We start from the raw sequence: 12,500 nt of genomic DNA, 5'->3' as shown, positions 1-12,500 counted from the left end.
CCCCCCCCCCCCCCAATATATATATGTATATGTATATATATATGTATATATATATATGTATATATATATATGTATATATGTATATATATATGTATATATATGTATATATATGTATATATATATATATATATATATATATATATATATATATATTTAAGATAAAAAATAAAGATTTAAAAATGAAAATTGACCAAAGCAGAAAAAATCTACTTCCCCCACCCCCTCCCAAATACACATTCTGGTTTTATTTTTTTATTTTTTTATTTTTTTTTTCTCTTTTTTCTTTTTCTTTTTATAGAATCATCCTAAATCTAGGGAATGTAGGAAATACATTCTTAGATTTTTACTTTTTTTTTTTTTTTTTTTTTTTTTTTTTTTTTTTTTTGGTGGGGGAATATTTTACCGAGACAAATTTCATGTCTTTTTTTTTTTTTTTTTTTTTTTTCATATATATGTTACAAGAAGCACAGGAAAAATTGAAAAAACTATTTTCAACATTCCCTAGAGCTTTTGTTTATCTACAAAATGAGCTATAATTTTAGACTAAATTTGCATTTGCCAGAACTTTTGTTGCTAAATAATTATACTTTCAAAATAACAGTGATTGAAGTTTTTTCCTCATTTCGTCATTTTTTGGTATGAACAATAAAAGGGAGAAGAATCTTCATTAAACATAATTATCTGTCATCTGCCAGCATAAGAAATCTTGCGGAAATTCCCAGCATGTAACAATGTCAGAAAAGACTGCTTTTCTTTATGATAGGGTCCAACTAAATGGGTGTCTCTCTTGGTGTAAATTGACCATTTTTGAAAATGTCTCTAAAATCCCTCCCCCCCCCCTCCCCCAATAATAATAATAATAATACAGGCATTCCATTTTCATTTCTGAATAGAACAATTTTTTATCTATTGAATGCAGAAGTATATTTTTAGATTTCAACCTTTTTTTGTTTTAATATTTTATGTAGACTACTTTTAGACCACCACAAAGGGGGCTTTGTTATATACATGTCACTTTTACATGGAGCACATGAAAAAACTGTAATAACTAATTGCATCATTCAATAGATGTACTATTCAGCTACAAAGTGAGCCATATTACATTTATTTCAGACAAAATATGTGTGCTATGCATAACAATGTAGTGTATAGAAATAGCATGTTTTCTTTTCAGTATGGATAACAAATGATATATGTAATAGTTCTACATGATAAAATCATCTTTTATTTCCCTGTATCATTCCTACAATAAAGGCTTACAACATAAAATGCCAGTCTGAAATACTATCGTTCTCCATGCCACTGAACATTACACTTGCAGGCTGGGATGTGAGAGAAGGGGCTGTGCACATGTGTTCCTGAGGCCCACCTTTCACACCAATACTCCTGTGAAATACAAATATACAAATACAGGGTGGTGTAACAGTATGAATATACGATATATCTGTATATACAGATCATTACTGTGTATTTTGTGACCTTGTATTTATGCATATTGTTACCTCCATTTGTTTGTTTAGTTTATTTATTTGACACAAGGGTAACTCATTGTTATGAACAGATTTTATTTTTATTTTATTTTTTTCAGAGGTGTGTCTTATCCAATTTAGACACCATTACATGTTGGTGGTGATCTGGATCCAGGATTTTTGTTTGCTAACTCTAAAAATTATGAACAGATTTTAATGAGGTGTGCCTTACCCTAACTTGTATTCCATAAAATTTTGGTGGTGATCTGGATCATTTGGCAAACTTACCTCCAATTTTTTTAGAGGGGGGGTGGGGAGTTTGCATGTTCAAAACATTTTGCTGAAGGATGAAGCTGACGAAATCTCCAAACAAACAAAATAAAATATTCAATATGAATGGCATATCATCCTTATTATTTGTATACAAAAATTCTTTATTTTATTTTATTTTTTTTTTCTTTTGAACTAAAAAAAATTAAGGTGGGTCTCATAATAAGTGAAATTTTATAAGCTCTGGAAATCCTCTCATATTCTTATTATATCCGATTATTACGTTACAATTGCCAATTTTCGAAGATAAGTTGCAAAATCATATTTCGATGGACATCAAAAGTGGCTGCTATCATATTAAAAATAGTGGGTGGGCCTTAAAAATTCTAGGGGAGATTCGGAGGCCCTGAAACGCTTTGGAAATGTATACAGCTCAAAATTGGCAAGGTGGAAGATTTTGTCAGAAAAATTGGTAGACAATTCCTGTAAGTTGTTCTTTGTTTATGGAGTTTTACTGGAGGTGATTCCCCCAAACAGTGTTTCTCAGTCCCGGGCATGGCCTTATTTTGAGCTTAGCAATCCTCAAGTCAGAAACATATTTTTCGTTTCATCATCAGGGTTCAACCAGCCAGAAACGAGTTTGAGAAATAATACTGATAGGCAATTTAAGCTCTAGCTGTATCATTATTTTCAATCATTTTATTTTTATTTTTATATATATTTTCATTCTTTTTATCAAACCATCCACAACCCTCAGGAACATCCTTGCAAATTTCATTTGAGTCTTGATCAGGGGTTGAGAGCCTTTGCTCCAAAGGATAATCATAAAGAAAAAGGATTTTTTTGTTCTTTTCTTTCTTTCTAAGTTTATGTGAAAGAGTAATTATGTCTCTCTCACCCCCCTACCAATTGATGTTCTGCCTTGTTACCATATTGCTTGCAGTGTACATCATGTGTTTATATAAATGCGTTTACTAAATAGGTACATAACTAAGTAATTACTCATTGTACAGTAAAACCTCATATTTGGTGAGGCCTTACCGTAACCAATCGCTGCCATGCATTGCATTAAGTGACCATATTAAATGTAGTCGAAATGCTCTTTGCCAAATACAGTAGGTAATCTCACAGAAAACAAACCACTCAAGTTTATATCGGTTCCTTCTAGCCTATATTAATAAGTGATCATTCAACTGTTTACATAAGTAGGTATGGGGGAGGATTGGAGAATACTAGTGACTTACGATGTTATTGAGAAAGAAACATAAAAGGGGAATAAGTTTTATTGTTAAATGATAAGTTCCAATTAAAAGAAATGTTATTTGTTCCCCATGATTTCATATCTTGATTCCTGAGAATGATATAGAAAGAAGTTAAGTTTTTAATGCTAAACAAGAAAAATTGCATGGAGATGCCTGATTTTGGTAAAATCATTTTTTCATTTTTATTTTTTATTATCATTAATCTACTTGCTTAATATAAAGCTTTGAAGTAGGATTAAGTAGGGACACAGCAAATATGATTTAATGTAATAATATTAAATAACATAAGTAAACAGACACAGACACGCACACACAGACACAGACATGCCCACACATACAGACATACACATAGACCTACATACAGACACACAGACATACACGTAGACCTACATACAGACATACATACACAGATATACACAGATATACACGCGCACACGCATGCCCACGTGCGCTCACTCATTCACACATGTTCACACACGCTCACACACATTTTTAGACAGATATTCACACTACATAAGGTCACAAGTTTTGACAAGGGTAAAGTGTATTGTTTTAAGTAGAATAGTGTAATGCAGTTTGTTTCTTCTTTCTACATCATTAAATTATTATAATTGTGGTTTATTGTTATATCAGCCATTATTATATATTGTAACATTACTCGTGTTTAATTCAGGTACAATGATCTTGCTTGCTTGACTATTTGTTACCTTCTCTCTCACTCCAGGAACTGTTTGTGGAATCCCTGGCTCTGGAGGCTTACCACTACACAAGCCAGTCAAAGAAAAAGACTGTATCGAGGCGAGATGTTGACCACTGCATTGATGCCATAGAAGCACTAGCCTTTTTGGATGGTGCGATGGACTGATGGTGGACAGTTAGGAGGGGGAATCTTTCTGTCTTTTGTTCTTATTTCAGTTTCATTACTCAAATGTTACTCCTTACTCAAGGATTCTGACTTGATAAAACTTTGAACATAGAAAAGGTTTGAATGAGAATGAATTTTCAGTGTTAGAGCTAGGTTACAATCATATGTTTGCAAGAAATTAAAATCAAAATTGTCTCTTGCACTGTGAAGATATTCTCTCATACATACCTCATGTATTTGTCATAATGAACAAACTTTAAATGTTGCTCTTCTTCCCATTATTTGAGCTTACAGACTCATATAAACTTTGAACACTTTTCAAGGTCTACTGGGATATCTACACAATAGATATGAAGAGTAGACAAATAATAGTCTGGTATTGATTTTAAAAGTGCTTTGTAAAGACTTTCAGAAGACAATTGATGATTAATCCCAGTGCCTTGTCTTAATCTGTGATTTTATGTAATGTTATTCTTTAAATAAAATGTGTATATATTAATAACAAAAGGTCTGTCATTCCATCTTATACCTTGATAATTATATACATTCACAAGCTCAGACTGGAAAATTAGACCAAACAATATGATTTTTAGTAAATATAAAGATTTTACATATTCATGGTAGTTGTACTTTGATTTAGGTTGAGAAACCTTGAGCTGAAAAAAAGTCTTGTAAGGCACTGATAAATACATATGAAAATTAATAATAAATAATAATAAAAACTGCAATTTGTCATTTTACGAATACATATGGACAATTCCCCATCTTTTCTCATTTTCTAAAATGCAGCACGTTTTTTATGTTCCTTTGCTGAAATGCATCACAATATGTCATATTGTAGATGTATTTCATAAGTAAACTTTAACTTGGAAAACCTTATAGAGACAAAAATATAATATTACCTGTTCCTTTGTCACTTGATAAAAAAACATTTGGTGTAGTTCCACTTCACAAGCTTTATTTGTCAGTTAAAAATATAAAAAAAAACTATCATAATTCCCCTGTAGAAGTATCTAAATCATAAACCTGTAATCCAACACCATACACAAAAAGCCTCTGTAGCAAATCAGTTTCAGAATTATTGGTGTTGGAACTGTTCTTATTTATAGGAATCACAGTCAAACCTTTTACATCGGGTACACCAGTATATGCTGAACGTGTGGCTTTCAGATACGTTCTTGTTGCACTTCCTGGGGTGTCTGTGTGGCAGAGCTCCCACACAATAACTCTCTGGTCAACTGAAGTGCTGACTAGCAAGTTAGGTGATATCCATTCCAGGCCTTTGAAAAAATAAGATAAAATAATAATTTGTCAAATTTACATGTAATACCTTTTGTCTAATGATTGTTTAATAAATGAATTAATGAAATAAAGGTACAAGGATAATTTTTATAAATAATTGCGTTGGAAATAAATAAAATTGACCTACCAGTAATTTGTGAAGCATGTCCAATCGCACAGCAGAGAAAATCAACAGCAATTTTTGTTAAGCCATCCTCTGAAGTGTCTATTATCACATCCCAAACAGACAGCTTATTATCATCCCCTCCAGTTGCCAGAGTTAAGCTACTCCTGTAACTCTCAACATCTGTGGGTTTGCCGTGGTAGTTGATTGATAAACTGTTGACACCAGATTGATGACTTTGGACGACAGCTAGTTGATGCAGTTCCAGCGAAGGGGGTGGATTGTCGACTGCAACATTAGGCGTGTATAACCAATTTACAATGGACTGAAAAGAAAGTAGTAAGCTGGATAATTAGGGCTTGTGTTTAAATACACAGAACTTGATATTAAAATGAAAATTATTCACTAAATCATTGTTTAGACAACCTTTATAAAAAAATTCATTATCTGACTGTTAATACAGTAACCTGGATTCTACATGCATAATTACCTTCATATCCCAGAATACAACCCTTCCATCAGTGCCAGCAGAGGCAAGGATGTGTTGTGTCTGGATTGGAACTCTGACCACCTTCAGGAGGCAGTGGTCACATGCACGGGCACACACCAGCTTCAGTTTCTCAGTGCATCGACTGAACACAAAGACCCTGTTAAGTGAAGAGGTTAAGTGTAGTACTGGGATTGAAAGTGTTACACTATAATGGAAGCTGATTTTTTTCCCCCAAAAGGAATATATGCAATAAAGTCACATGAAGCTATATAAAAATTAACAAACACAAACAATAATATGCATTTTTTCCTGACTATGTTTAGGGTCTTTTATACACAGAAACAAATCCTAAGCTTTATACATATGATTCAATTAAACACTTTTCTTATATAAGGCCATTATATATCATGTCAGCTTGTTTTCTGTATCTCATAAAAAATATATATACAAATAAGATTTATAATTTGTAATCTGTATTTTCATCAAATTTCTGTCTCATTACATTCATAAATATGAAGAAAAGGAAAGAAAAAAGTTTAAATTACACATATAATGTGTCTTATAGCAGATACTAGCCTATTCCAAATACAAACATCCTACCTCAAAACACCATCAGATGAGGCTAAGACAATCACTGCTAGCTTATCAGTGATCCAGAAAGCAGTGGCATCCATGTAACGTGTTTCAGGGTCAAAGGTCAGTTCCTGGCTCTTCCAGGTCTTGTTACTTCCTGTGCGAATCATGTGGGATGTAACCTCCCTGCAACCAACACTCAACATCTTTTCTCTGCTTGAGTTGCATGTTACAGAAGTGTTCTCCTTTTGTGCATGTTGTTCTTGCTGATGAGTGTTTTCTTCTTTGCTCCTTGCTACTGGGACTTTTTCCTGATACCCACTACCTGCATTTGGTAGGTTCTTCTGTGAAATGTAATTGGGGGCGACTTCCCACAGTTTCATCTGTGCCCTTCCACCCCCAGACACGAGCCAAACACTTCTATCCAAACCTGCTGGATTACTTGCTCCTTCCCATTCTATGCGACACAGAGCCCTGATGTTAGAAATGTGACTGCGCACGACACAAAGTGATCTGTGGCTCTCGAGACCATGGACAGAATGGATACGTAAAGTTGTGTCTTCACCTCCCATCGCAAAGAATGTTTTACCTTCCACATGAAAAAGTGTTTGTAGGCACATTGTTTCACGAGTGTTTACTGGGTTCTGGAGAGATGAGAGATAAAAAGTGAATTGTAAAGCTGTTCAAAATCTAGTAAATTAAAAACACTCATTTACCTTTCAATCTTAGGTTGTTTACAGAAAGTTCTTTGTTCTGTCAGCTACTTAATTACATGTTTTAAATTCATGTGAGATGTTACAAATGTCTTTTCCACTGAAAAAATGTCTAGATGGCTTCCAGCTTGAGGCAATTTCTCCTTATAAAAATATGCTTGAATATATTACACTAAATGCTATCCACTATTGTAAGTTCTTTATCATTTAATAATATACTTTAACATTAGTAATTAAAAAAAACAAACCTACAATCCAGATGACAACCATCACTTCATGATAAAATTTGGCTTGAAGGGCAGGTGATGTTAACATGTCTCACAAGTGATAGTACTGTGTTGTTCACAAGAATTTATTCATCAAGTTGGCATGGCAGGAATGACTTGACAGGCATGCACAAAGCTCTTGGAGAGTGATTAGACTCATTGGGTATTTAGGAAGGGGCTCTTACTTTATTTTCATCAATAAACAAGTGTGGACTCCAGGTTGGGCACCGTTTCAATGCTTAGGATCCTATTCCTGCCCATCATGACCAATGGCACATGTATTACTGGAAATTCAGTATTCAGAAGAAAAAAAAATTACAAATAACAAAATGTTACTTATTCTTATTATTATTGCACTGAGTTGTGGACTACCTTGAGAGATGATAGGGAGTCTGTGCAAGAAAAACAATCTATTAACATTTGGAGACAGCAAATCATATGACAAATATAGCAAATGACAAAAAAGAAGAAACTAAAAAATGCTTATGCAGGAAGAGAGAATAAAGCTGCAAAGGTGAGGCAAGAGTCTTTGCACCTTACATGAATGTTTATGTGCACCCAACCAAAAAGCCATTCCTGTCAGAGTAAACACACAAATAAGCCTAATGCCTAAATTTTGGGCCAGGCAGCAATGCATCCAGATCCATGATGTTTTGTTGTAAAATACTAATATATTCTTTAAATAAATACCTGTATCATTGTACACAGATGAAAAAGAAATCTGAAACTAATTTTTTAAACAAAAAACCTACACCAAATATGCCACTAAAACTAAATCAGAAGACAATAAACATCCTTCTTAAAAAATGGAACAAACCTTAATCATTGGCATAAGCTTGTCAGCCAATGTTGTGCGAAAGATGCAAGGTATCCCATCTTTAACGAAGAAGAAGACCAGTTTGTCCTCCGATCTTGATGCATGGAGAGCCCATGATCGGTGGCCACCTCCGCACTCAACTTCCACCACTGCTCGATCTTCAGCAAGGTTCCACAATTTGAGGTTGACCTGTTTACATGATATGGGAAGGATGTACTGGGATGATAGTCACATTTGGAATAGTGGTGTGGTGGTGATTAATTCAATTTAGTTTATTTATTCATAATTTTTTTACTATTTATTCTTTTTTCTTCTTACTTTCTCAGAATGTCTGACGTCTAAAAGGTTAAAATATTAAATTCTACATAACATGGAAAGAGAAACTTTAATGAAAAGAGTAAACTTAACACTCTATATCATTACATAGATATATTGATCGAGTCAAACCCTTTGTTGTGCCACAAAACTGCACTCACATCATGGAAGCAGAGGGCCAGAGGTCTCCCTTGAAGAAATATGACCTGAGCTACCCAGGTCACATTGCTGACCCTTGTGACTGTGAGCACCTGTATGCCCTCATCGAAGAGCTTTAATTGACGAACACATCCATCTCGTCCTGAGCTGTAGATGAAACCTTCATGGATGACAAGGCTTGTTACCCCATTCTTACCATGGATCCCACGGATGCTCTGCCTTGGCACTGAGTCCTAGAGAAGAAGAGTAATATTATTGCAAAAGAAAAAAAAAAAAAAAATGGCAGTAAGCAATGTTGAGCACTAAATTTTACAAAAAAATTATTCTGGCACTATTGATTTTTAAATTTAAGTAGCACTGAAACATTAAACAAATATGTTTTTCTCACTTAATTTTGTTTTTCTTACCCATTTTTTCCTGTATCTGTTAAAGATCCATTTATTCATTAATATCACACACATTTTTTTGTACCTCCTGGTGATACAGGTGTAGACTGCCAGCTCTATCCCCGCAGATCAGACCATAACCTCCTGGGACTGTTGACGGTGCAATGCAGGCAGCTGATACCCAACGTTGTTTACAAGGAGGTAGGGTGTGATTCCTTTCCTTCACCATTGAACCTTTAAATCAGGAGTTTTTATTAAGGTACATACTATTATGATCCTCCTGCTCATTACAAAATGTAAGGGTAAAATAATTAAAATTCTGGCAATGAGCATATGAGGATAAGATCTGCAATTAATCCACTGGCACTGGGTAAATATACTGTCCATTGTAGCTTTGTTTTGTGATATTTGTTTATGCATAGGTGGCTCCACAAGCACTTTGTCATTAAAGAGTCTGTTGATCTAACTAACCTTATCTGATTTTCCTTGTACTTTTTTCAATACTGTTAATATCATTTTTGTTGTTGATGTTGTTGTTTTCACTTATATAATGATTATTCTAATGTTATTAACAATACTAAGAGCAATAAAAAAAACAGGTGACATCAGATAGAACTGAGTCCTTGATGTTTGTGGAATCACGTATGTGTACAGTAGACATGGCATGCATGTACACACCATCCCTGTAGAGCTGAAATACCCTTTTTTGAAATTTAGGTTAATGAAAGTATAGTCATACCTTAAACTCTTGGTTATTTGATATATTCCTTTGTTGTTCTCTGTTCTGCTCTGCACTTATAAGATATTACTAAAGATATCAACTTACTTCAGCCTAGCTGTCCCTTCATCACATGTACAAGTTGACACAGAGCATAAGTTAATGAGAAGTTATGACCCTCTAAGAACCAATTGCACAGAATGTTATAAACCTTAAAACTATAAAGTCTGTATATTTCATGAAACCCTATAAAACCCTATTATACCATACCTTGGACTTCCAGGAGTCTCCAGGTCACGATGTCACCATCAGGCCCACAAGCAAGGATGCGATCAGAACCTAGCCACAGAAGGCTAAATACTTTCCCTTGGCAGAATGTGGCTTCTAAGTGTTTTTCCCAGTTACCATTACCTGCTGGTTAAATAAAAATGACTTCACTTCCTTAATCTCTCTCTCTCTTTTTTTTTTAATCAATTTGACACAGATTTTTTTTCTCTCTCTCCCTAATCATGAAGCCTTGATTAATTCTAGGCATTTAAGTCAATAAGATTTAGAATTAAATTGTGGAAAAGGGTTTTCTTTGATATTAGATATTATCATGTCTTTCTAACATTTTACAAATGTCTTGTAATATAAAGTACAGAAATGACAAAAAATCATAATAGTGCTTCTTACTTATTCTGAAGATAAGGACAACACCACACAGCATTCCCACTGCAATTTTTTTCTGGTCTGAACTCGTGTCCATTATGACATATTTTCGCATTCTTGGATCATCCCAAACCAGTGTCCAAGTGGCATGTTCAGAATGCCACTGGAATAAGCGTCCACTGTCCATTGCTAGAAGAAATTGGTTAACTCCAACTAGTGCAACACATCGTGGAAAGTCATTTGCCTTTGGCAGTTGATCAGAATTATTTTTAGTGCACCTCTCAATTGTCTCAGCCCCTTCAAAATCAAAATCTTCAAAAACTTCACTATTCTTCAACATTTCTAACTTGTATCCTTCATCTTTTCCTGATGCCAGTAGCTGAGGGGAAACATCTGTAACTTTACTATGTTCATTTTCAATTAATGGGGTTTCTTTCTCTGTAAGACACCATGGACCATTTAGGAGAGGTTCTGCCTTTGGGGAATCTGTAATATTTAAGCTCCATGTCTTGACACTGCCATCTCCTCCTCCAGTAACCAATTGGCCCTCATCTTCTGATGCTGCTACATTCCAAATGCACGAGCCATCATGAGCCTTCCACCAAGTAACAAGCCTCCCTTGCTGGTCCCATACACACACCTTTGAATCCTCTCCGACACTCACCACACAGGAGGATAAGATGAGAGACTGCCAAACTCTTGCCCCATGACCATAGCAGATGTGCTTCTCTGTGATCTCTGCATCTAACCAGTACCGTTGCACTTGCTCTTTGTTAAATACCTGAATGGAAGGAGGGGAATGTGTGTCGCTTAAGGGGTACTTTGGTATTATGCTCCACATTCTGAGAGTTCTGTCATCTGAGGTTGTGGTGAGGAGGCCCTGAGCAACAGAAAAGTTGATCGAGAACAAGACACCCTGTGGAATTCAATAAAGACATATATGAATACATTGTATTAGCACAATTCAAGTTTGAAATGAAATTAAGAATACATAAAAAGAACAATTACTTCATAGTATTGACTCACCATATGGAAGTATTCAAAAGCAATTCTACATTGTTGTTGTTTTGCCTTGATTAAAACCACCACCATCAGTTGTTACAAATAAAATGGTTTAGGCTAACAAAATAAATAAACAGAGGACAGCACAAAAAACTAACCTCATGACCTGACAGACAGTGCATCGGTGCAACCCTTCCCCTTGGATCTGTACTGCCCCAAGGACCCCATATCAGGACTTGGCTGAACACTGTACCAGCCAAAAGTACAGCACTCTCCCAGTTTCCAGCCATTAGCACTATATGGCCACAGTATAGAATGCAGTTCTCTGTGCAGTCTACCTTTACCAACACGCATCTGTCTGGCTTCCATCTTGTGTTTTTCCAGGTCAAAAGTTCAGTCTTTGCTGGAAAACCCAAATGACTCTTATTCTGCCACTGAACAAAATCCTTTTTTTCTTCATGTGCTGGGCAATTTCCCTCACTTTCCACAAAGGTACCCTGATAAGTTTGCTCTTCAAGATCTTTAGAATACTGCAGTTTGTATCTGATTAGCGAGTTGTGTGCAGTTGCAAGTACAATGTGTGACAAATTATCTTCTAAGACTGCATCAATAATCCAATCTTCAAATCTTCTTTCTTCAATTAGTGAATTTCTGTAAGGGAAGAAACAACCTATAGTATATATACACTAAACACATAATAGGTAAGCATGGCAATGTTCTAGAAAACTTTCAAATAGGCAACTACCAAAAAGTTTATAGTAGTTATTGAATTCTAGTACAAGCACACTGTAAAAGAATATTTTCTTAAATGCATTTAACAAAATTACATGAGCAATTACTTACATTTCATTCCCTGGAAGATGTTTATATAGCAGTAAAGCCAGGCTCTTCTGCCCCCAAACACCAACCACCCAGTGCCTGCTCTCTTCATTTTTCACCGGTCTTATATTAATGCCATGGACAACAGCAGCATCAAAGACTTTGTGGGTTGCAAGTCTGTTGCCACTGTTCAAATGGTGAATATGTAAGTATTGTCCCTCACCTGAAATTAAGAACAAAATTAGTCTGTATCCACAATTTATGTACGTGTATGTGTTACATGTCCATTTCAGAGAGTTGGTGGGTGGGTGGGTTTGTGA

General features: G+C 35.0%; 2 protein-coding genes across 5 annotated transcripts in view; one reads left to right on the top strand and one right to left on the bottom strand.

Annotated features, from left to right (window-relative positions):
- Window positions 1–4,373, top strand: part of LOC113803782 (DNA polymerase epsilon subunit 4) — a 6,400-nt gene extending 2,027 nt beyond the window's left edge. The window contains exon 2 of the mRNA XM_027354606.2: window positions 3,726–4,373. Coding sequence (XP_027210407.1) covers window positions 3,726–3,866 — 141 coding nt within the window. The 3' untranslated portion in view covers window positions 3,867–4,373. The remainder of the gene's footprint in view (window positions 1–3,725) is intronic.
- Window positions 4,374–4,802: 429 nt separating this feature from the next.
- Window positions 4,803–12,500, bottom strand: part of LOC113803780 (tRNA (34-2'-O)-methyltransferase regulator WDR6) — a 9,435-nt gene continuing 1,737 nt past the window's right edge. For 2 of the 4 annotated variants that reach the window (XM_027354604.2, XM_070125550.1), the window contains exons 2-12: window positions 12,205–12,403; window positions 11,520–12,012; window positions 10,384–11,275; window positions 9,979–10,122; window positions 9,076–9,224; window positions 8,607–8,837; window positions 8,131–8,319; window positions 6,362–6,978; window positions 5,762–5,918; window positions 5,296–5,596; window positions 4,803–5,146 (exon numbers count right to left, since the gene is read on the bottom strand). In XM_027354604.2, coding sequence (XP_027210405.2) covers window positions 4,857–5,146; window positions 5,296–5,596; window positions 5,762–5,918; window positions 6,362–6,978; window positions 8,131–8,319; window positions 8,607–8,837; window positions 9,076–9,224; window positions 9,979–10,122; window positions 10,384–11,275; window positions 11,520–12,012; window positions 12,205–12,403 — 3,662 coding nt within the window. In that variant the 3' untranslated portion in view covers window positions 4,803–4,856. The remainder of the gene's footprint in view (window positions 5,147–5,295; window positions 5,597–5,761; window positions 5,919–6,361; window positions 6,979–8,130; window positions 8,320–8,606; window positions 8,838–9,075; window positions 9,225–9,978; window positions 10,123–10,383; window positions 11,276–11,519; window positions 12,013–12,204; window positions 12,404–12,500) is intronic. The other 2 variants (XM_027354605.2, XM_070125551.1) reach the window with 1 other exon arrangement.

Source organism: Penaeus vannamei, chromosome 9 (assembly GCF_042767895.1).
Source record: "Penaeus vannamei isolate JL-2024 chromosome 9, ASM4276789v1, whole genome shotgun sequence".
Lineage (NCBI taxonomy): Eukaryota > Metazoa > Arthropoda > Malacostraca > Decapoda > Penaeidae > Penaeus > Penaeus vannamei.
The sequence above is the reverse complement of the archived record's forward strand: the minus strand, read 5'-3'. Positions and strand labels throughout refer to the sequence as shown.